At 44.5% G+C, this 26,947-nt stretch overlaps 1 protein-coding gene across 1 annotated transcript in view; it reads left to right on the plus strand.

Moving 5' to 3' along the window:
* Positions 1-26,947, plus strand: part of ATP10A (ATPase phospholipid transporting 10A (putative)) — a 174,127-nt gene that overhangs the window by 118,867 nt on the left and 28,313 nt on the right. Inside the window, exons 7-12 of the mRNA XM_084844345.1 lie at positions 1,632-1,884; positions 14,440-14,657; positions 16,201-16,395; positions 18,057-18,618; positions 23,241-23,344; positions 24,127-24,253. Coding sequence (XP_084700471.1) covers positions 1,632-1,884; positions 14,440-14,657; positions 16,201-16,395; positions 18,057-18,618; positions 23,241-23,344; positions 24,127-24,253 — 1,459 coding nt within the window. The remainder of the gene's footprint in view (positions 1-1,631; positions 1,885-14,439; positions 14,658-16,200; positions 16,396-18,056; positions 18,619-23,240; positions 23,345-24,126; positions 24,254-26,947) is intronic.

Genomic DNA, 26,947 nt, shown 5'->3' on the forward strand with positions numbered 1-26,947 from the left:
CAATTTTGCCATTTCGTATATGTGGATTAGAGGCTGAAGCTTTCTTTTGCCTTGGGAGGCACAGATATCCGAGATAGCACTGGTCACTCCTCAGTTCCAGCCTCTCCCCACTTTGGCTTCTTGAAATCTCTGTATGGAGGGGAGCAGAGTCAATGGATCCCAGAATAAGCTGTGCAGCTGACTAGCTAGCGGTCTTGGCCATGCCCAGATTTCCTTTGTTGTCCCTCCTAGGATAACATGCAAATACACCTGGTTCTCACATTCACTTTTTTATCCACAGCTGAAGTGGCAGCACTAGGGGGCGGGGGGGGCACACTATCCACGGGCACTGTTTGTGTCTGCCGCCCTAATACTAAACATATTTACTTGGGAATAAGCACCATTTCATTGTAGGAGAGAATAATACATTTTTCCAGTAAAAATAATAAAATTAACATCTGTAGTCATTAACATGCCTTGCCAGGTGGCCCCCACATGTAAAATGTTTTTAAAAAAAAAACAAGAAAAGAAGTGACCAGCATCAGCTGCATTGGGTCCCTTCATGGCCGTGTTGGCCCAGGTGCTGATGCAGGGCCTGTTTGCCACTGGCCCCATCACCTGCCATTCTCTGGTTGGTCATTTGGGGGGGGCCCTAGACTGTGGGGCCCTGGACTTCAGCTCTGAAGTCCAGCCTTAGCTGCACCACTGGGCGCATCAGCTGCAACTTCACCTATTTCTGAATGCTTTACCAGCCATTACTTTCTCCTTTCTCCTTGCCCTGAGGTGGGGAAGTCCACACCAGCCAAAGGGCCCAGGAGGACATCCAACAGCACCAGTTTCTGGCCTTCCCTTCGTCTCTAAGCCGCAGGTGCTCTGCAGCTTGCTTGCAGGTCTGGGCCCCTCCCCAAGCAGCATGTTACCAATAATTTCTCTACACTTCAGGAAATAAAGCATTTAGAGGAAAATAGACCTCTACCGTGCACAAAGGCTTTTGTGGGGTTTTAGAAAATCCATGAGAAACTGCTAACAAGAAAATCTCTGGGGGAAAAAAATATCTTACTGTAACACTTTGCTCAGCAATTATGAAAAGTGTTGTTCATTTGCACAAAAACTACACCACTGAAAAGATTGCTTTCTGCACAGAATTAAACTATGTTTCCTTGATCCAATTCTTCCTGGAGAGCTAATTTAGAAGCCTTGTGAATATAGATAGAATTTGAGGGCTGTTAATTCAGAATTTTTTTTCCTTTCGCAAAATCTTTTGTGCTGGCACGATTCTGACTGCACTCATTCTGATTCTGACTTTCCCCACCCCACCACCCCTTACAACCTTTTCCTTCTTTTCCTAGCTTCTTTCAAGCTCATCTTATTACCCTGAAAACATTTGCTTCTCTCCAAGCTTGATAATAATACCACCCGGCATAATTATGGATATCAACTCTACAACTGCTCCATAGGCTTTCCTAATCTGTCACAGTAAACCTTTGCAGATCTTCTAATAACCTTACAATGTTGGCTTTAAGTCAGGCTATATAAATTCTAAAAAGGTACGGTACAATGCTGCAATTTTCATCACAAGTTGATTCAATTACATATCTTTTCCACCACCTTTGCTGTTACTGTTAATGACCCTACATTTTTATGTATTTCAGGTGCTCATTCCAATTTCTTTGTATGTCTCCATTGAAATCGTTAAAGTATGCCAAGTATTTTTTATTCATCAAGATAAGGATTTATTTGATGAAGAGACAGACCTGCAGCTACAGTGTCGAGCTTTGAACATCACAGAAGATTTAGGGCAGATTCAGTATATATTTTCAGACAAGACTGGGACTCTGACCGAGAATAAAATGGTTTTCCGAAGGTGCACCGTTTCTGGCATAGAATATTCCCACGATGCGAATGGTAGGTATAATACCTTTTCGTTTAATTTCATGCCTGTGGCATTTGCTCTCCTCTTAAAACCAAATATAGTATTTTAGATGTGTAAACCCTTGACCCTTGCCCTTCATGGCTTATTAAATCAAACAAGGAGGGGTTGTCCGGCTGGGTCCAGGAGGTTGTAAATTCCTCCTTGAGAGAGGGAGTGGTGCCTGCCGCTTTAAAAGAGGCAGTAATTAGACCACTCCTGAAAAAGCCTAACCTGGACCCAGAGGATGTTAACAATTATAGGCCAGTGGCCAACATCCCCTTCCTGGGCAAGGTGCTTGAGCGGGTGGTTGTAGGACAGCTCCAGGCACTCTTGAATGAAACGGATTATCTAGATCCATTTCAATCGGGCTTCAGGCCTGGTTTTGGAACGGAAACTGCCTTGGTCGCCCTGTGGGATGACCTCTGCCGGGAGAGGGACAGGGGGAGTGCGACCCTGTTGATTTTCCTGGACCTCTCAGCGGCTTTCGATACCATCGACCATGGTATCCTTCTGGATAGGTTGTCTGGGTTGGGAGTTGGAGGCACTGCACTACAGTGGTTCCGCTCCTACTTGGATGGCCGATTCCAGAAGGTGGTGCTGGGGGATTATTGCTCTGTGCCATGGCAATTGTGCCATGGGGTTACACAGGGCTCTATTCTATCCCCCATGCTGTTTAACATCTACATGAAACCGCTGGGGGAGGTTATCCGGAGGTGTGGGCTGAGGTGCCCTCAATATGCGGATGAAACCCAGCTCTACCTCTCTTTCTCATCAAAACCAGGTGTGGCAGTGGCTGTTCTGAACCAGTGCCTGGACACGGTAATGGACTGGATGAGGGCCAATAAACTGAAACTCAATCCAGACAAGACGGAGGTACTGTTAGTGGGTGGTTTGTCTGCCTGGCTAGGTGATATTCAACCTGTTCTGGAGGGGGTTGCACTCCCCCTAAAGGATCAGGTTCGTAGTTTGGGGGTGCTCTTGGATCCAGAACTGTCACTTGAGGCACAGGTGAACTCAGTGGCACGGAGCACTTTTTATCAGCTTAGGCTGGTATACCAACTACGCCCTTATCTGGACAGAGATAGCCTAGCTACAGTTATCCATGCTCTGATAACTTCTCGTCTGGATTACTGCAATGCGTTATACGTGGGGCTGCCTTTGAAAACGGTCCGGAAACTTCAGCTGGTCCAAAATAGGGCAGCAAGATTGTTAATAGGGACTGGCCTGCGAGCTCATATTACACCAGTACTTTTCCAGCTGCACTGGCTGCCGGTCCATTTCCGGGCCCGATTCAAAGTGCTGGTGTTAACATTCAAAGCCCTTAACGGCTTGGGGCCAGGTTACCTGAAGGATCGCCTCCTCCCATATGTGCCTGCCCGGACCTTAAGATCATCATCAGCGGCCCTTCTCCGTGAGCCCCTGCCAAAGGAAGTGAGGCGGGTGGCTACTAGGAGGAGGGCTTTTTCTGTTGTGGCACCCCGGCTCTGGAATGAGCTCCCTAGTGAGGTTCGCCTGGCGCCTACATTGTACTCCTTTCGGCGCCAGGTGAAGACCTTTTTATTTTCCCAGGCATTTTAGCTTTCTAAATTTTTATCTTTGCTGTTTTAAATCTGTATTTTAAACTCCTGTACTGCTGCTAGGTTTTATTGTGGTTGTATTGTTATATTGTGGTTTTAATGTTCTATATATTTTAAATTGTTTTATTGTGTGTTGTTTGGTTTTAGTTTTTGTGAACCGCCCAGAGAGCTTCGGCTATTGGGCGGTATAGAAATGAAATAAATAAATAAATAAACAAACAAACAAACAACCCCAAAGGAATTCACCATGTAATTCAGGGGTGTTGAACCTCCTTCAGCCTGAGGGCCAAATGCCATTTCAGAGAGCCCTCGTGGGCCGCATTCCTTTGGGTGGGGCTGAAGTCAAATGGGGCGGGGTCCAAAATTTCAAAAATGCCAGCAGATGTTTGCTTAAAGCTCTCACTGCCAGTAACCAAACCTTAAGAGAGGTTTGTAACCAAACCTACTGGCAGTAACCAACCTTCAATGTTTTGGAATAGTGGAAAAAAACTGAAGAAAAACCAGGAAACCACCAAAGGGAAAGGAGGTGGGGCCATCTAGGAAACCCCAGAGGGCCAGATTGGGACCCTAGGAGGGCCAGATTCGGTACGTAGGCCTGAGGATCTGCACTGTAAGATGATGGTGAGGAATACTGTCCACCCCTTTGTGGTTCTAGCCATGCTAACAGATTGCAAAGAGGGCAGTTTGAGGAAAATGGTGTCCTGATAATACAGCTCAGCCTCTAACTTGAAGTCAGTCCCAAGGAAATCAATGGAAAGGGCTGGCGGATGCCACCTGTGGGCACGTAACCATTTACCTCAGTGGTACACTGACTGCTTGGCATGCATAAGGCCCCTGGTTCGATCCTTGACATCTCTAGCTGAAAGGACCTCAGGAAGCAGGCTGTGAAAGTCCTCTTCCTGAGACCTGGGGAAGCCACTACCAGGCAGAGGGCTGGATTGACTGAAGGCCTGGCTCAAGATAAAGCAGCATCACTGTCTCTCTATTCAAAAACCTTGACCGATCCATGTTTGTGTCTGGATGCCCCTAGAGATACCCTCAGTGGTTACACAGTCTGGATCCCTGTATCACCAGCTTCCCCCATTCCCCAAATGTTTTGGATCATAGCTCCCAGCATTCCTGACCATTGGCCATGTTGGCTGGGGCTGGTGGGAGTTGAAGTCCAAAACGTCTGGAGGACACCCGGCTGATGTGCCACATAGCATCGTCCAGTATTCCTTTTTCCAGCCCAAATTCCAGCTGCAGCCCTTGTTTGTGGCCCTTGGGTTATGCCTTAGCTGCCTCCTTTCCCTGATGGCGCCCCTGCTGCCGCTGCCAGGGACTAAACTCACAGCATACTTGCCAGAGTTGGAGTCATGCTCTCTCACTTTATTTTCTTCAGTGCAGAAAAGTTGACAGCAGTTGTACAGCATGAAGGCCTCAGAAAGTCATTTGCACAAAGCAGAAGCATACGCTTCTCGTGCCGTTAGGATTTTACCTCCTAATTCCCACAGCGTGAGATACAATTTTAAAATTGTAGGGAGGTACTCCGGAGGAATCAAGTCCATGGCATCCTAACAATCTCCACTTGGACTACCCATATTCCTTCATCCTTACACTGACAAAAGACAATAAAAACACTCTTGGCTTGCCCTCTGTATAGACGCAGTAAAATCTGGGCCGAGCTGTCTGATACGTTTTACAGTGTGATAAATCAGCAGAGAAATGGCTCTCTGAGATTGCATGTTAATCTTTTCACAACTTCCTTCCAGCCAATTTAATGTTGTACAGCCCAATCCTACATCTAATCAAATATAAAACAACATTTAAGTAACATACAATCAATATTTAACTAATGTCTAATTAATCCAATACTATCCCATTACAGTCAGGGCCAGCACAGCTTGGAGGGAGCCCTGGGCAACACTGCCCTGGTCCCCCACCCCCAGCACCACCCAGAGGCACCTTCTGCAAGCTTACTGGGGACAGTAGGATGGGCAGTGGAGCCACAGTGATCAGCAGCAAGAACAGGTGGCGCACTACCTGGCACTCCATAGGGAAATGCAGGGTGAGATGGCTTGAGCCACCATCAATCTCCCCAGAAGGCCTCTGGGCCCTACATTGAGCCCCAAGGCATTCTGGGGAAATTAAGATGGTGGTTGCAGCCACCTTGCCTGATGTTTCCCTTCAGAGCAACAGACCACTAGAAAATGAGATGAGTTTTTTTTAAAATTAGAGAGAAAGGCCAGCATCAGTGGGCATTTGTCTCACCATGCTGCATGCTGACGCCAGGCTTCTTTACAATGAGGCCACAAACTCAGAGTAACAACTAAACAATGCATTAAAATCAGTAAAGCAGTTTCGCCCCGCCAGAGCAGCAGTAACAGCGGAACAAGGGGCGCTTAAAAAATGTGCATGGGGAGGCGGGGAAACTACACATTTCCACACGTTACAATGGGAGGAAAGCATGCATTTGTGCTTTTGAGAAATGCACACCTACATGCACACTTTTCCCATTCAAACAAACAAAAAACAAGAATGAGGCAGACCAAGCTTCAAGGCGGAACCTGGAGAACACAAGCCTCGCTGATTTGCCCATCTCTGCTTTTTAACACCATAATTCAAGATAAAATGGCCACACTTGAAAACAAAACATCTGTCACTTGGATACATACACTCTAGAAGAGGAACGTATGAGAATTTTGTTTTTGCTCAGAAAACATGCGTGTATGCCCTGTTCAAAGCCCCAAACACAAGTGCAAGAATGTGTCCACTGAAATTTTTTTCAAATTGTCAGATATGTGCTCACATTACTCTACTTCCCGATTCCCAGTTTGATTTGTGCGAATTTCCTAATTTGCACAAATTCCCTCAGTAGACGGAATCAACCCCATTTTAGTCAATTAAGGGAATTTGCGCAAATTTCAGGAGGGAATTTCAGGAGAATGGAGGGAATTTGAGCAGATTGGCCTTGCTGGTCATTCAGAAACAAATGGAATGTCACCATGAAGTACCGAGGCGGCAAGCCTTCTCTGTAGCGGCACCCACCATCTAGAAAACCCTCCCTTGTGTAGTTCAGGAGGCAGGAAATGTGACATCCTTTAAATGCCTCCTGAAAGCACAGCTGTTCACCCAGGCTTTTCTTGGGCTGTAAATTAATTATGCTACTCCTTTTTGCTGCTCCTTGTTTTTTTGTTTTTTACTGTAGTTGGTAGTGTTTTTAATGCTGTGTTTTAATGTTGCGTTTTAATATTGTGAACCACTGAGAGATTTTATTATATTCAGCGGGATATAAATATCACAAATAAATAAATAAAATTTCCTGTTCACACAAAGCAAACTGGAATCAGGCACAATACAAGCAGGAAGATGATGTTCGGAGAATCCTGGCAGTCTCAGACGTGACCTCTTGCCCATCCGTACTCTGGGGACCATATTTGTTGATTCCCTTTTATGAACAAGGTTTCAGGCCTGGTTACGGGAGGGAAACAGCCTTAGTCACCCTGATTGATGACTTACGCCAGGGAATGGATGGGGGGAATGCAACGCTGTTGATTCTTCTGGACTTCTGAGCGGCTTTCAATACCATTGAACATGGTATCCTTCTGGATCATTTATCTGGATTGGGCTTGGGAGACACGGTTTTAAAGTGTTTTGTCCTCTCTGGAGGAGAGGTCTCAGAAGGTGGTGCTAGGGGACTTCGGTTCCACCCCATGGCCATTAGCCTGTGGGGTGCCGCAAGGTTCTATCTTGTCCCCCATGCTTTTCAACAACTTCATGAAACCACATCAGGAGGTTTGCGCTGAAATGTCATCAGTATGCAGATGATACTCAGCTCTACCTCTCATTTCCATCTGCACGTCCCAGGGAGGCTGTGGAACTCTTGAACCAGTGTCTGGAGACACTGTTTTGGGATGGATGAGGGTGAACAAGCTGCAACTTAATCCAGACAAGACGGAGGTAGTGTGGGCTGGGAGACAAACTACTTCAGATGGAGGTTTACAACTGGTTTTAGATGGTGTTGCACTCCCCCTGAAAGACCAAGTGTGCAGTCTGGGAGTCCGCCTGAACTCTGAGCTAACTGGGGAAGCCCATGTGGCTGCGGTGTCCAAGAGTGTTTTTTACCAGCTTAGGCTGGTACGCCAACTGCGGCCCTATATGGATCTTGCCTCAGTTATCCACGCAGTAGTCACGTCCATGCTGGACTACTGTAATGCACTATATGTGGGGCTGCCTTTGAAGACAGTTCAGACACTCCAGCTTGTGCAGAATGCAGCTGCCCGAGTATTGGTGGGGGCAAGGCAATTCGATCATACAACGCCTATACTGCGCCAGCTTCACTGGTTACCAGTGAGTTTCCAAGGCCAATTCAAAGTGCAGGTTTTGACCTTTAAAGCCTTAAATGGTTTGGGACCAAGTTACTTGAAGGACTGCCTTCACCCATATCAGCCTGCCCCTATTTTAAGATCAGAAAGAGAGGCCCTTCTCATTTGCCCACCCATGAGAGCACTCAGGTGGGTGATCACACATAAGAGGGCCTCCTCTGCAGTGGCCCCATGCCTTTGGAACAAGCTGCCATGAGAGGTCCACCATGCTCTGTCATTGCAGACTTTTAACTAGGCCTTGAAAACATATTATTTTACCTTGGCCTCTTGATATGACTTCTATTGTTGCTGTTACTGCTGTTAACATTGTTGTTGGTTTTATTGTTGTTTTTATTGTTTTTATCACTTTTAATATTTCAACTGTTTGTACGTATTTTATTGTTGTAAGCTGCCTTTGGAGGGCTTCTGCCCTGAAAGGCGGCCAAGAAATATTTAAAATAAATAAAATAAATCAACAGCACATGCTCCCAACATGTTCTGTGGCACTGAAATCGTAGCATCTGATATTAGAGAGCCAGCAAAGGACCATAGCAGCTGAATGTGTGAGGGGACCGTGGTTCAGGGCCTTGGGGAATATTAGGCCTGAGGATGTTTTGACATGTTGGCAGATATGCAGCCAAATGATAAATGAAGCAAAATGTTTAAGTAACTGAAATTCAAAATGAGCAGTCTTACTGCCCTCCACAAACAACTAGGTACAGGTGACCCCATTAACCTCATGCATGCAAATCCGGCAGATGGAAGTGAGATTCTTGCTTTGTGGAATGCACACTGGCTTGGATTCCAAGATAAGTTAAAGTTTTTCACAGAAGAAAAGCCTCCCACACCCTCCTCCTCACCCCTGCAACCACCTATAACCCCGAAAAGCCTCTCAGAGGGGTTCGGGGGACCTCCTGCACAAAGCGGGATGGGGGCTGCAGGGGGGAAGAGGGGACAGGAAACTTCTATAAACTTCCTTACAACAATTTACCTTATAACCTGCACCCAGTTTGGGCGATTCGCCCTACCCGCAGCAGCCCCCAGCCCAGCCCACCTTGTTCAGGACTGTCCCCTCCAAAGAAGCGGGGGGGGGGCCACAGGTGGCTGCAAGAAACTTTCCTTCCATGAACTTCCTTGTGTTAATTTAGGATCCAAGCCATTGAGTTTATCGTCCCCCTCCTCACCGCCACCTGCCAACATGTATACAGATAAATACATACAAATGCTGTATAATAGTCACCTGTGGAAATGAAATTTGTTCCCCTGTTTTCCTGGTTCTGAGAGACTCATGCCTTTTTGCTCTCAATAAAGAGCCTTCTGTTTGGGGAAAGTCCAAAAACATCAGAAGTCAAGGAACAGAGCTGTTGGTACTGGCAACCGGCCCACTGTAGCATTTTATGGAATATAAGGTAGGGAGAGGGAGAGAGTTGGGATGGGCAGGTACAGAAAACATAATGTCTGAAGTGGAGGAATACTTAAAAGGCATAGTACAGATCAAGTGACCTTTTGTAATTTCTAAGGCCTAGGAAATACTCGCCCTGCATGTGAGGAATGTTTGCATCTTACACAGAAGAAAGGGTGTCACCCCCAAAGCCCTGGCTCTCTTTGTTGTACTTGCTTATGAAAAATCAGCATCCATTTCTATCAACCCCCACAAGGTGCCACAAGTCAAATAGGTGGCAGCATCTTAGGGTGCCTTTGTGTCTTCTTTTATAGAGGACTGTCCTCCACTTGAAGGCATCCTCTATTCGAAGGGCTGTCCTATCCAATTCTGCTTTTAAAATACCGAGCCTTAACAACTGCTGCTCATCAAGAGAACAGTCAGGCACCAAGTCTTATGCACTGTGGTGAGATTTACTGTATTTGTATTCAGTTTGTACTAATTCTTTCTAAATTTGCATCTATACATAAAAATTAGCATATGCAAATTTTATGCCAGTGTGTGCCCTCTTTCGTCCCCTTGTTTGCTGATTCATAAGTGTAGCATATGAAGCATACTGAGCCAGGAACAGGGCCTGGTTTTGGCATACCCAGGTTTGTGTCCCTGCCTGGCACCCCACTGCTGCCTGATAACCAGTACCACAAACTAGAGGCAAAGCGACACCAAAGAATTTGGTTGTGGGGGTTATGTAGATGCTGGTGCAGTGCATACTAGAGAGGCGCTGTGTCTCGTCATCTTGGACCTCTGGCACCATAGTCAGCAAGATTGGCTGTAATTCTCTTAAGGCAGGGGTGGGCAACATGTGGCCCTCCAGATGTTTTGGCCTACAATTTCCATCAGCGGTAGCCAGCTGATTGGATTTGCTGACATCTTTTTTAATGCTTAAAAATGACTGCACCAGGGGGATTGGTACAGGGCAGTGACTCTGGTGGAACGTTGTTTGTTTGTTTGTTTATTTATATCCTGCCATTTTTCCTCTTTAAGAAACCCAAGGCGGCGTACATAATCCTCCTCCTCTCCATTTTATCCTCACAACAACAACCCTGTGAAGTAGGGTGGGCTGAGAGTCTGTGACTGGCCCAAAGTCACCCAGTGAGCTTCCATGACTGAGTGGGGACTAGAACCTGGATCTCCCAGCTCCCAGTCCAACACTCTAGCCACTACACCACACTGGCTCACCAGTTACTTAACCTTTCCCCTCCATTTTCCCAATCAGAATTACCCCCGCCCCAATGTTGGACATCAAAAAACAGATGACTGTATTCTGCCTGTTCTTTTCCCAGAAGGGCTAATAGAGCTGTTCACAGGGTGACTATGACTGGGAAAATGGCATGGGGGAAAGGCTTAAATACCTCCCCCCCTCCTAGTGTTGCCTTCCCCATCCTGGTGCCCGCCAGATGTTTTGGACTACAACTCCCAGCATTCCTGACCATCTCTCTCTGGTGAGAGCTGAAATCCAAAACATCTGTAGGGCACCAAGTTAGGGAATTCTGCCCCAGTTCCTCTGTCCTGAGCCAATCCTACACGTGTAGCAGTGTGACTGCTTTAACGCTTTAAAAAAATCATTGGGAGATCCAGTAACAGATCTCCCATCTCATATATAGATGGGCCCTTAGTGGAGTTATGTAATACTTGAGGTACTATTTGTGAAGGATGCATGCTACTTGCAAGAAACAGAATGGATTTATGGCCTAATGAATCCTCATCTACTGAAGACAAAATTCTGTCTTTAGATAGTCCTGATACGTTTTTTATTACTAAATCCAACTTAAATGATTGTAAAGACCTCTTTGCATACCAGGGTTTCTTCAAACATAGAAGAAGTCAGTTCTACTTACATTAATAACACTGGTATTAGATCGTTTAAATAGTGCAATGTGCATTAAAGTCACGAAGCTTCTTTTCTTAGATGACTTACACACCTTCATAAGAATTCTGACAGTCTTGGAGAGATTTCTTGTCTTTTTCTAGCCATCATGATTGCAAAGATCAGTTGAAAAACTAGATTACAGGATGAGTTAAAGTCTTGTATGTTTCTGCACTATTTTTTATGCAATGATTTATTTGTAAACAAGGGTTAATCTGTATGACATCCCATGAACTGTCACCATTTCTTCCAATGAGTTTTCTAGTGCAAAATCACACACCTCGTTTATGTGTTCTGAGCATTTTATGCAGATAGTGCAAAATGACTCTCACCTTTTTCTCCTTTATGGCCTGTGTCCCACCCCTCATTCTTCACCATGAGTGCTTCTTTTTCATTGTGGTGTTGTTGTTGTTGTTGCTGTTGTTACATTTATATACTGACACCAGCAGTAGCCCTGTTCAGGCATTCTTCTCCTCGCTGTGAGGAGGGAGAGCGGGGGTGAGCTAGCTTTGCCTCCTCCATTGCCTGATCAGGGTTCAAAATTATGTGGAGACCCTACATGAGAATAGCAGAACCCCTGCCACAGACATTTGCCCTCCAGCACACAGAGGGCAGTGGAGATGCTGACAGGGACATGACAGGAGGCGGAGCTAGCTAGCACATCCCTGCTTTCCCTCTAATTGTGTGAGGAGAAAAGTATCTAACTAGAGCCAGCATGGAGAAAAGTTGTAGACGTGAGTGGCAAGTAAGTGACCAAGGGAGGAGGCAGCCATGCTTCAAGTAACATATCCATGGGGACTTAGTGAGATAAAAAGCTACATCACCAAGGCCAGATCAGAACTCAAAGATGAGCAGGAAGGACAACAGCAGACCTGTTACAGTTCTCCACTGTAGGGGTGGGCAGAAAGTAGATCCCCAGACGTTTTGAACTTTAACTCCCAGCATTCCTGACCATTGGCCATGTTAGCGGGGTCTTCTGAGGGTTGGAGTCCAAAACTTCTGGAGATCTACCTTCTGCCCACCTGTGTTCTACAGGTCCCAGTTCAGACCTTCCTCATATTTCTTAAGCCAAGAGTGGGCAGAAGGTAGATCAGGATGTAGTGGCAGATCTGTGGATGATTTGCAGTCAATTGGCAAGGATTTCTGAGTCCCAATTACTTAACAGTAGCAGCAACAAAACAACTCCTCCTACTTGCTGCAAATTATATTTCTGAAATGAAGAAAGCTTGGGGTAAACAGGAGTGGATTTTTGTGTGGAAGGACTGTGTGCTCCATTCAGTTCTGGTACTCAAAACAAATTCCTGGGCTTAGATTTTTCTAATTGTAAGTAGACCTCTTTTGCACCAGGCTTTAGTTGGTGTGTAGGCCCACAAGCCTAAAATCTGCCCGCCCCTGTCTTAAGGCAATCCTAGAACATTATGATTATGCTTTTAAATGGGACCTAGGAAAAAGCCTGTCTTGGCTAACAGGCAGGCCCCCACCCATCCTCCCCGAATCTGAAATACTGACAAGCCAAAGGGCCAAGGCCTGCAACAAATCAGCTCCACTCTCCAGCACATACTCTGGCAACACTATTACTACCCTTAATAATGATAGCTGTGTTACAGAGGACTCGTTCATCTGCAGAGCATCATGCTCACCCATTGTGGTTTGGTATCCGCCTTGTTCCTGAAAACATTATGCAGTAGTTGTTCTACTTATACAAACAATACAAATTAGCTACCATCATCTACTTCATATTAAATTTAAAATATAAGCCTTTGGTGAATGAATGTTACCTGGGCTGCTTTGCAGTTACACAATTGCCTGTAGAAATGAGATTTCCAATGGCTTGCTAAGAAAACTCATTTAATGCTCTGACCACTAGGTAGGACAGTCCATAAATAGATAACTACCAGGCTTACGCTATTTTAGTCCTTAATGAGCTTTTCTAAGAGCCTTTGTGGAGTGAGGTTTTTGAAAATAATTATTCATAGCTATTTGGAGTTTAGTATTTACTGCACTCTGACCTACCATTCCCTCTTTCACTGCTAATTTTAATTTAATATCCTGTGTACAAAATACTTGCCAGAGTTTCCAGCCGTTCCCTGTGGGTTGTTTTTATTTTGGTTGGTTTGTTTATTTTTAATAATCTTTGCAGATCTCTCTCTCTCTCTCTCTCTCTCTCTCTCTGGTCTTTTGCAGACCGAGCTGCAGATAATGTAGCTGGCTTTAGGGAGAGGTGTACTGCAAAGGGAGCTTTCTAATGGGCTCCAGTGGATTTTATGAGCTATTTCAGCATGTAATAGTCTTGTCACATTGAGCCAGAAAATGAGGGAAGCCATGTACTGAATTAAATAACTAATTATTTTGTCTATATTAGTCATTAAAAGTTGATGTTCAGTTAAGACTCATTTGTAATACCCAAATTGTTCATTTTCCATCCAGTGCAATATAATAAAAATGTGGACAACATAGAAAATGTTAGGGTGCGTGTGCGTGGGGCTTTGAGGGGGCTTGTTGGATCTCATTTCAGTGCACTTGAAGGAAGGGTGAAGGTGCAGATGAAGAACTGTTTTGTACCTTAGACCAGGAGTGGCAGAAAGTAGATCTGATGTTTCACCTCCCAGCTTTCCTGACCATTGGCCATGCTGTTAGGGGTTTCTGGAAGGTGAAGTCCAAAACAACTGGAGATCTACCTTCTGCCCACCCCTGTCGTAGACCAACAAGGAAGCCTAGTCTGGAAACCTTTATAGGAAGCAGGGACTACCATCTGACCAGTTGCAGCCAATTGGTCCAAGCAGATATCTTTGGCTGATGTGGCTGGTCTCCCTGCAGATCCCTCCTTTGGTCAGGTGCGCATTCTGAAGCTCTGCTTAACATCCCCTAGGCCACCAGTAATTGGCTATGGGCTTGTGTCATATTCCTGCAAGCCAGATATTTATCCTGAGCTAAGACCATAGTGGTCTCTCATATGTTTTCATGGCAGCTAGCGACAAAAGTTAGATCGCCACAGGCAGGACTGCCTGAGCCAGAGTACAACATTAGTGTGGAATTCTTCTACATCATATACCAGGAGCTGCTTTTTACTGAGCATTTTGGTACATGTTTTGGGTATGTGTATCTGAAGGTGGGTGTTCTGGATAGAATTAGAGTGGGTATTTGGAACACAACAACAAGCCAGATTTCAACAAACCACACCATGGCTTAGCCTTATCTGCTAACCAGACCCTAGTTGGAGCTTAGTTGTTGATCAAGTTAGCAGTGTTACTCAATGCGTTTTTATCTGTTCTCTACTCTTTCAATTTTGTATTTTGCTTCTCTTCTGCACACACCTATAGCAAAACGTTTAGCTATGTACCAGGAAGCTGATTCCGAGGATGAAGACGTTTCCCCGAAAGCAGGGACGTTGTCCCAGCGAGACAGCATTAGCAGTCATCAGAGCGTTAGAGTCATCCACAGGAACCAGAGCACCAAATCTCATAGACGTACTGGGAGCAGAGTGGAGGCCAAAAGGGCAAGCATTCTCTCAAAACACACGGCTTTCAGTAGCCCAATGGTAAGTGACAGAAGTACTGCCTTTTTACACTGCTACCTTGCCACTGAATCATTGTTTTAATCTCACCATACCTACCTGCCCTTATAATTTTATAACAATAATTGTAGTTTATATTTAGTTTATCATTTATTATGTTTTTATTATAATTATAGTTTATAATTATAATCTGCTCCAGTATGTACCTGCTCAGACCCTTCAAATGCACTTCTCCGGGTGCCCCTGCCGAAGGAAGCTAAGTGGGTGGCAACAAGGGAGAGGGCCTTCTTGGTTGTAGCACCCTGTTTATGGAATGCTATCCCCAAGGAGGCTTGCCTGGTGCCTACATTGTTATCTTTTCAGCACCAGGCAAAGTCCTTTCATTTCTCCAAGGCATTTTAGACACCTATCCTAGATTTGGATGGCTGTTCTTATATATCCTTATCTCTTCCTGTGCTGTTTGTTGTTTTGTACTGTATTTTATTATTTTAAATATTTGCATTGTATTTTATATTTTTAACTGTTTGTATTGCATTTTAGTGTTTTAACAGTTCGCAATCTGCTCAGAGAAGTTTTGTTATTGGGCAAATTAAAAATATAATAAATAAAATAATTTTAGTTGAAAACTGTACAACCTGTGACTTACTGAGCCAAATGTAGTGCGTGAGTCATATATGGTAGTTTGCCACAGGCTCAGTAAACTTTGTGGGTTTCTGTTCATCCTGAAAAGATTACAGTTTCAGTCTTTATATGTCAGTCTTGTACAGATTTCAGTGCTTTAGAGCACAGTTTCAAGTTGTTAAAATATTCCATCTTTAAGAGGCTCTCTGGACAGAACAGCTAATTGTGTGTTGAATCTGTTTTTGAACTGGACCTTTTCACCGCTGGCAGGAGATTGCATGACCAAATGATACCACACAGACAAACACACACCCATGAGACAGTACAGAAAACTAGATGTCAGGTAGAAAACTAGATGCAATAGAAAACTGGGAAATATGAATGAATATATGGATAAGCATAGTTTGTTATTAGTTAATGATTTACATTTATTTATTCATTTATGTATTTATTAGAGTATTTTACAAAAGTACTCTAAATAACACATTTAAAAGGCTCCTGGAGCAGCTTACAAATAATCAATCCCTGCCCACAGAGTTACAATCTAAAAAGACACATCACACAAGGAAAAACCAATAGGGAGAGATGAGGGGTGTGGAATTAAGTCCTTTAGCAGGGCTGGTGGTGGCCCTGCTTCCCTCATTCATCTCCCTTAGTACAGCCTGCCGGAATGGCTGGTGGTAGTGACAGTTGAGGGAGGAGGGGCCTTCATGAGGGAGGTCTTCACAAGGGCTGGTGAAATGGCCCTGCTCCCCCTCTCATCTCCCTCAGCACAGCCTAGAGTGCTAATTGGAGAAAGCAGGTTAGCTCGAAGACACAGATGGGATTATCAAAGATACGCTTGATGGAGCACATCTGCAGAACAAGCTCAGTCTGGAGACTTTGAAAGGTACTGTAGGAATGCACTGACCTGCAAATGATTCACTTTGCCTTCTTTTGATTCTAGGAAAAAGATATCACGCCTGATCCTAATTTGCTGCAAAAAGTAAATGAATGTGCAAGCTACCTGGAGATCATGAGGAGCCATGACCAACCCTTATCCCAGCTCTCCCCTGAACTGTCAGACATCTTGGACTTTTTCATAGCTTTGACCATTTGCAATACAGTGGTAGTTACATCTCCAAATCAGCCACGACAGAAGGTAGGTTAGGTGAACAACCATGTAAGGGAAGTTAAACCTGCTGTTGAATTGATTTTTAGGAGAGGTTTGTGCAGCCTGGTCCTGTTCTTGTTTACCCAGAAGTATATCCACCAGAGGTCAATGGGGCTCACTCCCAATTAAATGTACAGCCCAGTCCTGAACATGTTCTCCTGAGCCTTTTTACTAAGTAAGGCCTACGAGTTCCGTGGGATCTCCTTCCAAGTGTGTATAGGACTGCAGTTTTATCTCATTACATTTAATTTCAAATAACTTTATTTGGAATCATAGAGTTGGAACAGACCTCAAAGGTCATCTCATCCAAACTCTTGCCAGCACAGGAAATTCACTACTACAACAACCTTGATGGGTCACCCTCCAGCCTCTGCTTAATGAAAGAGAGTCCAGTACATTTGGAGTTTAGCCTATTCCACTGTCAAATAGCTCATACCATAATGCTTAGTCAAAATTATTTTCCTTCTGTTTTAAGAAAGGTGAGATAGATTTTTTTTAAAGAAAACACAAGAATGCCTAATTATGCCCAGTGTACCATAAGGTAAAACATGGGGAAACATGATGGCTTCAGTCCAAAGAACCTTGAGAGGAAGGGGGAAAAATGTATGAGTGCTATTCTGTGAACTCTTGTGCAACTGCTGGTGGAAGTCAATACCAACATGTATCAGAGGTTGTGTTACAGTATGAGAAATATGGCGAATAAGGAAGATATAGGCTGTATCATATAAACTACTGGGACGTAAAAAGCCCTTGGAAATAGTTTGTGCAGTTATGAGCAAGAGCATGTGCAACTGGGAGAACTTCTCTGGATTTGGGATCACTTTACTTGTACAGCACTCTTCTGCTAAATTGAAAACAGTTCTTTTGTGAGCAGAAGAGGCTTTCTGCTAATGGAAGGGCATCTTTGGATCAAATCCAGTGTAAATATAGGCCTTGATCCATGAAATTCGAAGGGCCCCATAAGACTGTACACCGACTGCTGTCCCAGAATATATCTTCACCACCCTGGCTCAGTTTTAGTTCTGTTAAGTGTGCAGTTTTGGAGAAGGATTAGACCTAGAAGACATTCTCCATTCATTTCCCATTAGCACTCCAATCTTTGAAAGTGTTGATTGCATCTTACTGTGCAGATGTATCAATGTGTACAACTGGGGTTTTACCCCTTAAAACACAGGAGGGCAACCAAAATTGGGTCTGGGAGGCAGATGACCTCTAACCCAGACCTATGCTGAATGGCGGGACATGGCTGTGCCCCCTGACGTCACGTGGGCAAAGCATGTGAGACTGAGCTGGCAGCTGGAGAAGTGCTGTCCCAATGGAGAAGGCACCATGTGGGCAAGCCCCCCCCCCCTCCACTACATCCCCCACTGTTGTCTCCAATCACAGATCAGAGATAACATCGGGGATTCCTGGAAGGCTCCATGGGCCAGATTGGCCACTTCTGTAATTCAGAATAGGTTGCCCTCCCCTGACCTAACATAACCTTTTCCACCGTTTTCTCTTTTTGAAAACCTTTTCTGAGCTCTGAGTTGATGTAGTTGTGTGTAAATATTTGCTATGCTTTGTTTCCCTAACTTGTGCTGTTGAATAGACCAATGCTAAATATCTCACCCATCCCATTTCTTGGTGGTTGGTCTTTATTTCTCAAGGTCAGAATCAGAATTGAACTGAAGTCTCCAGTAAAGACCATCGAGGACTTCATCCGGAGGCTCACCCCCAGCCGCCTGACCTCTGGCTCTAACAGTAGCAGCTCATGGAGCCTGGCCACCAGCAAGCTGACACAACGGGCCGGTTCTAGCATTATTTCGTCAGCATCCACCGAGAGCACTTTACTAAAACTAGAAGAAAAGCTGGTGAACTCTTCCCAGATGACTAACAATGGCTATGGTTCCCAGCAGCCCAAAGGGCCCTCAGGGAATGGGCTTGGCGAGGGTGAACTGCGCTATGAGGCCGAAAGTCCGGATGAAGCTGCTCTTGTCTATGCCGCAAGAGCCTACGACTGTGCTTTGGTTGGTAGGCTGCCTGACCAGGTGTCAGTAGAGCTGCCTCACCTGGGGAGACTAACCGTTGAACTCTTGCACATTCTGGGCTTTGACTCCATCCGGAAGAGAATGTCGGTGGTGGTGAGGCATCCTTTTACAGACGAAATTAACGTTTACACTAAAGGAGCAGATTCAGCTATCATGGATCTTCTTCTGCCCTGTTCTTCAGGTATAACTCTCTCTTGATTTATTTCCTGTCATAAAATACAGATAAACAACTTAAGGTTGACTTTCTTGGCCACAACACAGATAGATTTGTAAGCTCTTGTTAATTTTAAGAAACTCTCTTCACAGCATCTTCCCTCTTTATGATCTCTTCTGGAGCAGCATCCTAACAGTAGGCTCTTTGCCTGATTGAATCTAAACAACATGGATCAGTTCTGAGAGCTTTCTTTCCAAATACTCAGTGCTGAGTATCTTCTTCACAGAATCGTAGAACAGTAGAGTTGGAAGGGACCATCGGGTTTAGGCATTACATGTTAGCTGAAATACCTTTAAATACTGGGAACACTAAGCATTTTTCACCGCGGCTCTCCCTTGCCTTGCCTCACTCTGTAGACATTTCCTGGAGCTTAGAGTAAGTTCAGACAACCACGTTTCCCTTCTACACATTGACGCCAATGCAGTTAAAACTAATTGTGATTCTCCATCTGACAACAACAGGGAGTTAGGTGCAACCCATTGCTTTCAATGGGACTCATTGCGAGTTGCCCTAACTAAATTGGGGCCAGTAGATTTTGCTGATCCCCTGTGGTGGGACCTTCTTGGAACCAGTTTGTAAAGGTAGATTTAGATGATGCACGCTTGAGATAACTGCTTGACACAGTGAAGCATAAGGTGGGCGGGGTTCTTTTATTCTTTTTTAGCATACTTAGTGACTAGTGGTTTGAATGCTCAGACGTGCTGTGGTGTCAGGGATAGTAGAACTCCTACTTTCCCTTTGTGAACTCACTGAGAACCAGATTCTGAAAACTGAGTTTTGGAGCCTACCCAGATTCATTTTTAACCTGGTTTGGTGACTATCATACACCCTATATAGGCATTCAAAGAATATGTCTGGGTGCAGAACCCCTTTCAGCCCAAAGCCCCAATTCCATTCTGGAAAAGCTCTCAGGTGCCATGTTCCTGTGGTGGGCGGGGCCAAAGGAAAGGGGTGGGGCAAAAATAGCAGCATATTTTAGTTTAACATTTTTATTCCCAGTAACTGTGCCTTGGAAGAAAAAGGGCCACGGTGGCTTAGTGGTTAAGACGCTTTACTGCAGACCGGAAGGTCGGCAGGACAGCAGTTCAAGACCCGAGTGCCGCGTCACGGAGTGAGCTCCCGTCTTCAGTCCCAGCTCCTGCCAACCTAGCAGTTCGAAAGCAAGAAATTGCAAGTAGATAAATAGGTACTGCTTCAGCGGGAAAGGTAACAGCGTTCCGTGCACCTGGGTGTTCAGTCATGCTGGCCACATGACCATGGAAGCATCTTCGGACAGCGCTGGCTCTTCGGCTTAGAAATGGAGACGAGCACCACACCCTAGAGTCGGACACGACTGGTTGGGGACACCTTTACCTTTACTTTTTTATGTCTTGGAAGAGGGATTTCAACCTTTTTAGAATGGGGAAAAAATGGCACAAAAGCCAGGAAATCACCAAACCAAGAGTGGTCAGGGGAAATGGGGTGGAGTCAGGGAAGGGTATCCATCTGGGAACCCCAGAGGACCGTATCGAGACCCTAGGTGGACCGGATTTGGTTCTGCACCCCTGGCACAAAGCATGTCCGTATGGAACCCTCGAGGCCTTACTGGGACCCCAGGCATGCTGGATTAGTCCCCTGGCCCTGAGGTTCTTCACCTTTGCATTAAGCATGGACAGGGTGCAGGGGCTCGTGCCCTGGCCCCAGTGTCTCTGCCCACTCCACCCGCATGTGAGTACTCTCCAACCCGCAGCCCAATCCTGACTTCTGATACCCTAGTTTCAGTTGTGGGTCTAAACCTGGCTAAAAGACTTTTGAGTTCATCAAGTATAGAGCAAAAGAAATCCAGCCTTGCCAAATAAGAGGGATACAAGTTGGGCAATTAAAATTAGCAGTGGTCTTAAAGGAAGAGGTAATTAATTGTGAGTAGACATCTGACCGTGAACCGAAAGTTTGGATTTTTAATTGAAGATCATCTCAAAGATACATGAACATACTGTGAGCCAGAAGAGATTTTGAATTGCGCCTTATTTTAATCATTGGCTTTAAGCACACACCACCTTTTTGTCTTTTTGAATAATCTTTTGATATCGAATCTTTTTCCCCCAATTTGCAGAAATTTTTCTTCAGCACTTAAGAAAAATATCTCTTAATCAATAAAAATGCAGTGTTCTATACACTTTTATTTTATGTCACTAATAAAATATGGGGCTGAAATGAATATTGCATTTCAAGTTTGCTAGTCAAATTGGATTGTTTTCTTTGACACATTTGCACCTTGTGGACGCCTGAAATGTAATTGTGTGGTTTACAGCAGATGTTGGATTCAGCATAAATATGTTATCATAATTACTTTAATATTACTGGAAAATGCTGGAGCAAATCACCTTGAAAGGATTTTGGTTCTGCAGTATTTATTTAATGAAATATAGAAAAATGCAAGCATAAGGCTTTTTTGTTTTTCTTTTTTTTTTCAAAAACATGTCAGAACAGGGCCACATAATTAAGAATTGTTTGTCATTCTACCAGAAGAAAGTAAGCTTTACCATTCTGATGATGCTACTTTCATCACGGAATATAAAAATCGTGTCTCTGGATGCTTGTTTTCTCTAGGTAATTGTAATAAGGGAAGTTTGTGGTGCCAAAACGGCTACAATCAAGGCTTATTATTAAGGTTTATATGAAATATTTATTACACATACCCATGCATACATCGCACCAGAATTGAATATGGTGTCTGGCATAGACTTGAGCATGCTGGGAAATGGAAGCGTCTGGGGCCCCATCTATATGGCAGTGCTTTGTCCCACCCCACCCCGTCGCATCTGCGCAAAAACGCGGCTTCACATCACCATGCCCTGCGATACACTCACGATGTACTGCACGCTTCCCTTACAAACTCGCCGTGCCCTTTTTTCTGCCATTACACTGAAATGCGCAGCTGTGCAGTCCTATGAGTGTGGGGGTGCAAAACTTCAGTGGCTTTTTTATATTTCAGGGGCTCTGCTGTGTCTTTCTGACCCTGTTTTAGGTAAAGATTGGGTGTTTCGTGCTCCTTCATTTCAACACCATCAGTTTGTCAGTTCCTCAGCCTGAGACTCCCGCAATGGCTCGCACTGACAAGCATGAGCGCTACGTGCCTGGCCATCACTCCAAAATGGTGCCTGGAGCAATGTTGTTCCTTCCCCCAGGACCCTCCCTAGCCCTTGGGCACTGAGTCCAAAAGCAACCGTTGCAAAGATACGAAGCTGCAGAAATGTGCAGAAGTGTGATTAAATAAATGAAAATGCCCCTCTGTGCCTCTGTAACTGCGCAGCTGCGAAAGGATGGGAGAGTAAAGGGGCATCACAGAGTGACGCAGGCACTATGCGCACCTACAACACGCCTACTGTAAGATGTGAAGTCAGTTCAGGGAAGGAACAGACAGCTTGCAACCGCAAGGGAACCTGCAGCAAACCCAAAAGATCGCAGTAAAATGACTCCTTGGAATTCAGCTTTTTCCGGACGAAAACCACAGATGGCTGCGAAGTCATAACTGTGTCATCTATCACGACAGGCCTCGAATCGCACCCGCCCCAGAGTAAAAGCCCAGTGTAGATGGAGCCTGGGTCTCATTTTTTTTTTAAAAAAAGTTGTATTCCTTGGATCTTACAGAGACTCCAATTGGATTATTAAATTAGAGATACGTTTTTAAAATACATATAAAAATAAGAAAATACAATCCAGCATAAATATTAAAATTCCAGGAAGGCAGCCATTAAAAACTAGCCATGGCAGTGTTGTTGGTACTTAATGATGGAGATTTCCAATGGTTTGGCACTGAATGCCATACATTGTATGTCACAGGAACATATGAAGCTGCCGTATACTGAGTCAGAACACTGGTCCATCTAGCCTAGTACTGTCAACACAGACTGGCAGCAATTCTCCAGGGTTTCAGGCAGGATTCTTTCCTAGCCCTACCTGGAGATGCTGGGAATCGAACCTGGGACCTTCTGCATGCAAAGCAGGGACTCCATCACTCTGAGCTATGGCTCCTCCTCCCTCCCCTTCAAATTCTTGGAAGCAAAGCGAATAAAAGCTCCGGTAAGGCCCAGTAAATCGAAGGATGCTAGATATGCACAGACTTGGATAGAGCAGATACGTTGTTTTGATGGCATGTGGGACAAGTCATCTATGTACCACGTGAGTCCTGCCTGTTTGACCCCTCCATAGCAAGCTACGTCAGTGCAACCCAACAGACCTATTATGGAAGAATTATCAGTTGCATCCCAGTTATAACAGGAAAGACTTGTTCCACTTACCAAGCAGAGGATACAACTGTAGCTACATCAGTGCAAGCAACTGAATAGTAAACATTAACCAAAACAGATTTTACAAGAGTCTGTGGCACATATAAAAGGGAGAGAAAAACTATGTGGCATGCACAAAATAATTTTTTTTGAGCAGAACACTTTGGGATTTCCTATGGGACAGTAGCATTACTAAAAAGCAATGTTTTTAAAGCTTTATTTCCAGCCATAAGGAAGGGGACAAGATTATTCATTTTAAGACCACTGAATTACTGGTATTTTTCATTTTAAGGGCTTTACTTTTCTTTTAATTATTTCCAGATGACCCTAGAGACAAACATCAAAAGAAAATCCGAAGCAAAACTCAGAATTTTCTTAATCTTTATGCTGCTGATGGACTGAGGACCTTGTGCATTGCAAAGAAAGTAAGCACCTGCGACCTCCCCTTAAATAGTTTTCAGAGGGCTTTTTCACTTTTATGGGTTGTTATTTTTTTAAAGTTGGTTTATACAGCACAAACACTTGGGCAACAGCCCATCATAGTATTACAGTATTGCTTAATCATAGTATTATGTGTGCTTAAGCGTAGTGAAATCAATGGGTTTTCATTAGGCAAACTCTGGGTAGACTGCAGCCTGTGTATTCCGTTAACGTCAGTGGTGTAGTGAAGCCAGGGCTCACAGGGCGAGGCAGCTGGACTTTTGGATAAGCAGGGACGATGGTGTCATCTGACATCCCCCTCAGACTCCCCAGTTCCCTCTGAGCCAGACTGCAGTCCTAAAAGGCTGCTTCCAGAGGGGAATTGTTGTGAGGTTTCCCTGTTGTAATGCAAAGTATTTAGGGGTGGCTTTGTCTTGAATGGGTAATAAGGCCCCATTAGTTTTACAAAAGACCTGCTCCTAGTGCAGATGAAAGCCTCTTGTTGTTGTTCAGTCGTTCAGTCATGTCCGACTCTTCGTGACCCCATGGACCATAGCACGCCAGGCCTTCCTGTCCTCCGCTCTCTCCCGGAGCGTGCTCAAGTTCATATGAAAGCCTCTACCATTGATTTATTGGTCTGGATCAACACACAGCTGCCTGCGTTTTTGGACTCTCCTTGGGAATGTGGCTATGGGGACTGTTATGAGGAACACCTGCACTACAAAATTTACCACCGCATCAGTGGATAACATAAATGCTTCCCCTTCCTACTTGCATTTCCCAACAGGTGCTGAGCAAGGAGGAGTATTCTTGCTGGTTAAAAAGTCACATTGAAGCAGAATCTTCTATTGACAATCGGGAAGAGCTGCTGTTCCAGTCAGCAACTCGTATAGAGACTGATCTGCATCTACTAGGTAACCTCAAAATATGAACAGAAAAAAGAGGACTGCATTGTAATTGAGAATGCGACTTCAGAAGCCCCTTCTCCCTATCATAACCATTAATCTCTGGAATTAGTTACAACCAGGAGGCACATCAGTTGGCATGGCTGCAGTAATACTGCACATTCTGGAATGTAGCTGTTCATACGTTCAGTTTTCTAGTTCACCCTATCCCCAAAGCGTTGAAAGATAAATAAATAAATACAATCAGGAATAACCTGATCTCAAGTCCCATGTGCCTGGAGTCCTTTGTCCTAGGAGGTCTGTGTGTATTCTGTCATAGCTCCCTGTCTAGACATAGACATATCTAGGGAGCTATGTGGGTGCTGTGTTGTACAAGCTCTCCTTCCTTCACTTTGTGTATTGTGCTCTAAAATGATACTTAGCAAGTTTCTAGTTCTCATTGCTGGGGATAAAAGTTTGAAAGATTTCCCAAGGGCAAAGCCTGCTAAAGACTAGAAAACTGAGCAAAGGATGATCAAGAGGCTTCCTGGGGTTGAGGGTTTCACGAGTACCCTCATCTGAGGAGCCACTACAAAAAAACACCCACCTTTATGTATTATGACAGCCTGATGTTGTGATCATTGCTGCTATTCTTATTAGATGTTATTGTTTTAATGGTGGTCTGATAGTATGTATTTATGGTGTTTGTAATTTTGATTTTGTATATTGTATTTTTATTTTACAGAAGCCACCTCATGAGGGCCTTTGCCCTGAAAAGCAGCCTTTAGATATCTAAAATAAATAAATACTTTGTCAGTCACTTCAGTGGATTGAGTAGCTCCAAATGCATCCGCTTGTGTGCCAGGAGCTGCCACTTGGATTGAAGTCAGTGCGGGGGGGGGGAGCCCTTGTGAACAGTTGAGCTCCATGAGGTCACTGGATCCAGGGCACTAGATCTCAGGGCTCTAATATAATAAATAATGAAGTAGATCTTGCAAGCCTGAAATTTACCCACCCCTGATGCAGGCGGTGGTGCCTGAATCCTACCCTGCCATGTTCAATAAAATCACAAATATCCATTCTTCCTTAAGCAGTTATTTGTGTTGGCCCAGACAACTGGGACCATGAAACATAATTTCAAAGAAAAATCTGTCCACCACTATTGTTTTTGGGTGTACATATGAACTTTAATGAATTTAAAGCTTACTTGAACGCAGCTGGATAAATGAAAAAAGACTCCTGTCATAACTAAACTATCTGTTTTGCCAATTAAGCCCTGAGCAGCCTGTTCAATAATGAGAGGACTTAGAATATAAGACTGATCAACTGTCCAAAAAACCACAAAGTTGAAACAAAAGCAGCATGGAGAAGAAAGGTTTCTTTTGCCAACTTCCAGAAGCAACAACAAAACTTACTCAAGGCTGCTGCTTCTAATGGCAGATTCCCATGTTACTTTCCCCTACTTTTTGTTGTTTTTTAGTTGCATGCTGGTGAGGGAGAGGAAAATGGCTGACCATACACATCTGTGTAATGTGGGAATGATTCAGAAACATGCCCTTGTCAAATTGCCTTGAAGCTGGTCTGTGAGACATTTGCCTCAGACACAGGCCTAACTAGGGTCACACATCACAAAGATGATAAGCGTTGGCTGAGCGAGGAAAGATAATGTCAGAATTTGTCCTAAGCGACACTGTTCTTATTTATCTAGCTGTGTTCAGGTAAGCTGTGGTTTGGGTATATATCAAAGCTAAAAGTGGCCAGGCTGTTTTTCTGGTTCCCTATGTTTCTCAGGAGCAATACTTGTTTGCTTGGCCCTCTGTGTTTATTTTACTAGAATTGGTCTATTGACAGTTCTGCTATGTGGAATAGCTCTGCTACTCCACATAGTGCTTAGTCTCTGTCGATCTCTTGCTCTCTGCTTGAGGCAAAGTAAAATCCACATCAGAAATGGGCAAGCAGCAGTCCCAAGTCCAGATCGAAAACCCTTCTCCGCACTTTACAGACTACAGACTCACCTACAATGCAAAGGAGAGTGTGTGCACAGATGGCAGCTATGTTCTGGGCCACACCCACACTATCACGTGGTTCAGAACCCAGCCATTCGCTCATCACCACCAACAAGCTTACGATGTGGAACTTGATGAAATGTTTTTGCCCTCTGTTCATACAAGTATAGTGTTAGAAGGGACCTCAAAGGTTATCTTGACCAACCCATTGCTGATGCAGGAAATCTACTGCTCTCCTGAGAGGTGGCCATCCATCCTCTGCTTAAGAATCTCTAACAGAGAGTCCACCACCCTCCAAGGCAGTCAATTCCATTACCAAACAATATCAGGAAGCTCTTCCTAAACTTTAGTCTAAATCCTTTTTCTTCTAATTTGAACCCATTGGTTTGAGTCTGCTCTGGAGCAACAAAAAACAAATTTGCTCCATCATCTGTGTTTAGCCCTTCAGATATTTGAAGATGGCTCTCATATTCCCTCTTAATCTTCTCCAGGCTAAAAATACATAGTACCTTCAGCCTTTCTTCATAGGCATAGTCTCCAGAGCCCTCCCTGGCTTTGCCACCCTCCCCTGGACACATTCCACATGGTCAACTGTTAGAGCATTTTTGCCTGCAGGATCCACACCCACCTTGGTGCATAACTGCATTATGATCTACAACTGGACATCTACAGTCAGAATTGTCCACCCTGTATATGTTCATTATCAGAAGAACTGCAG

This window comes from Heloderma suspectum, chromosome 3, assembly GCF_057233095.1.
Source record: "Heloderma suspectum isolate Gila_16-S chromosome 3, 16-S_ref, whole genome shotgun sequence".
NCBI lineage: Eukaryota > Metazoa > Chordata > Lepidosauria > Squamata > Helodermatidae > Heloderma > Heloderma suspectum.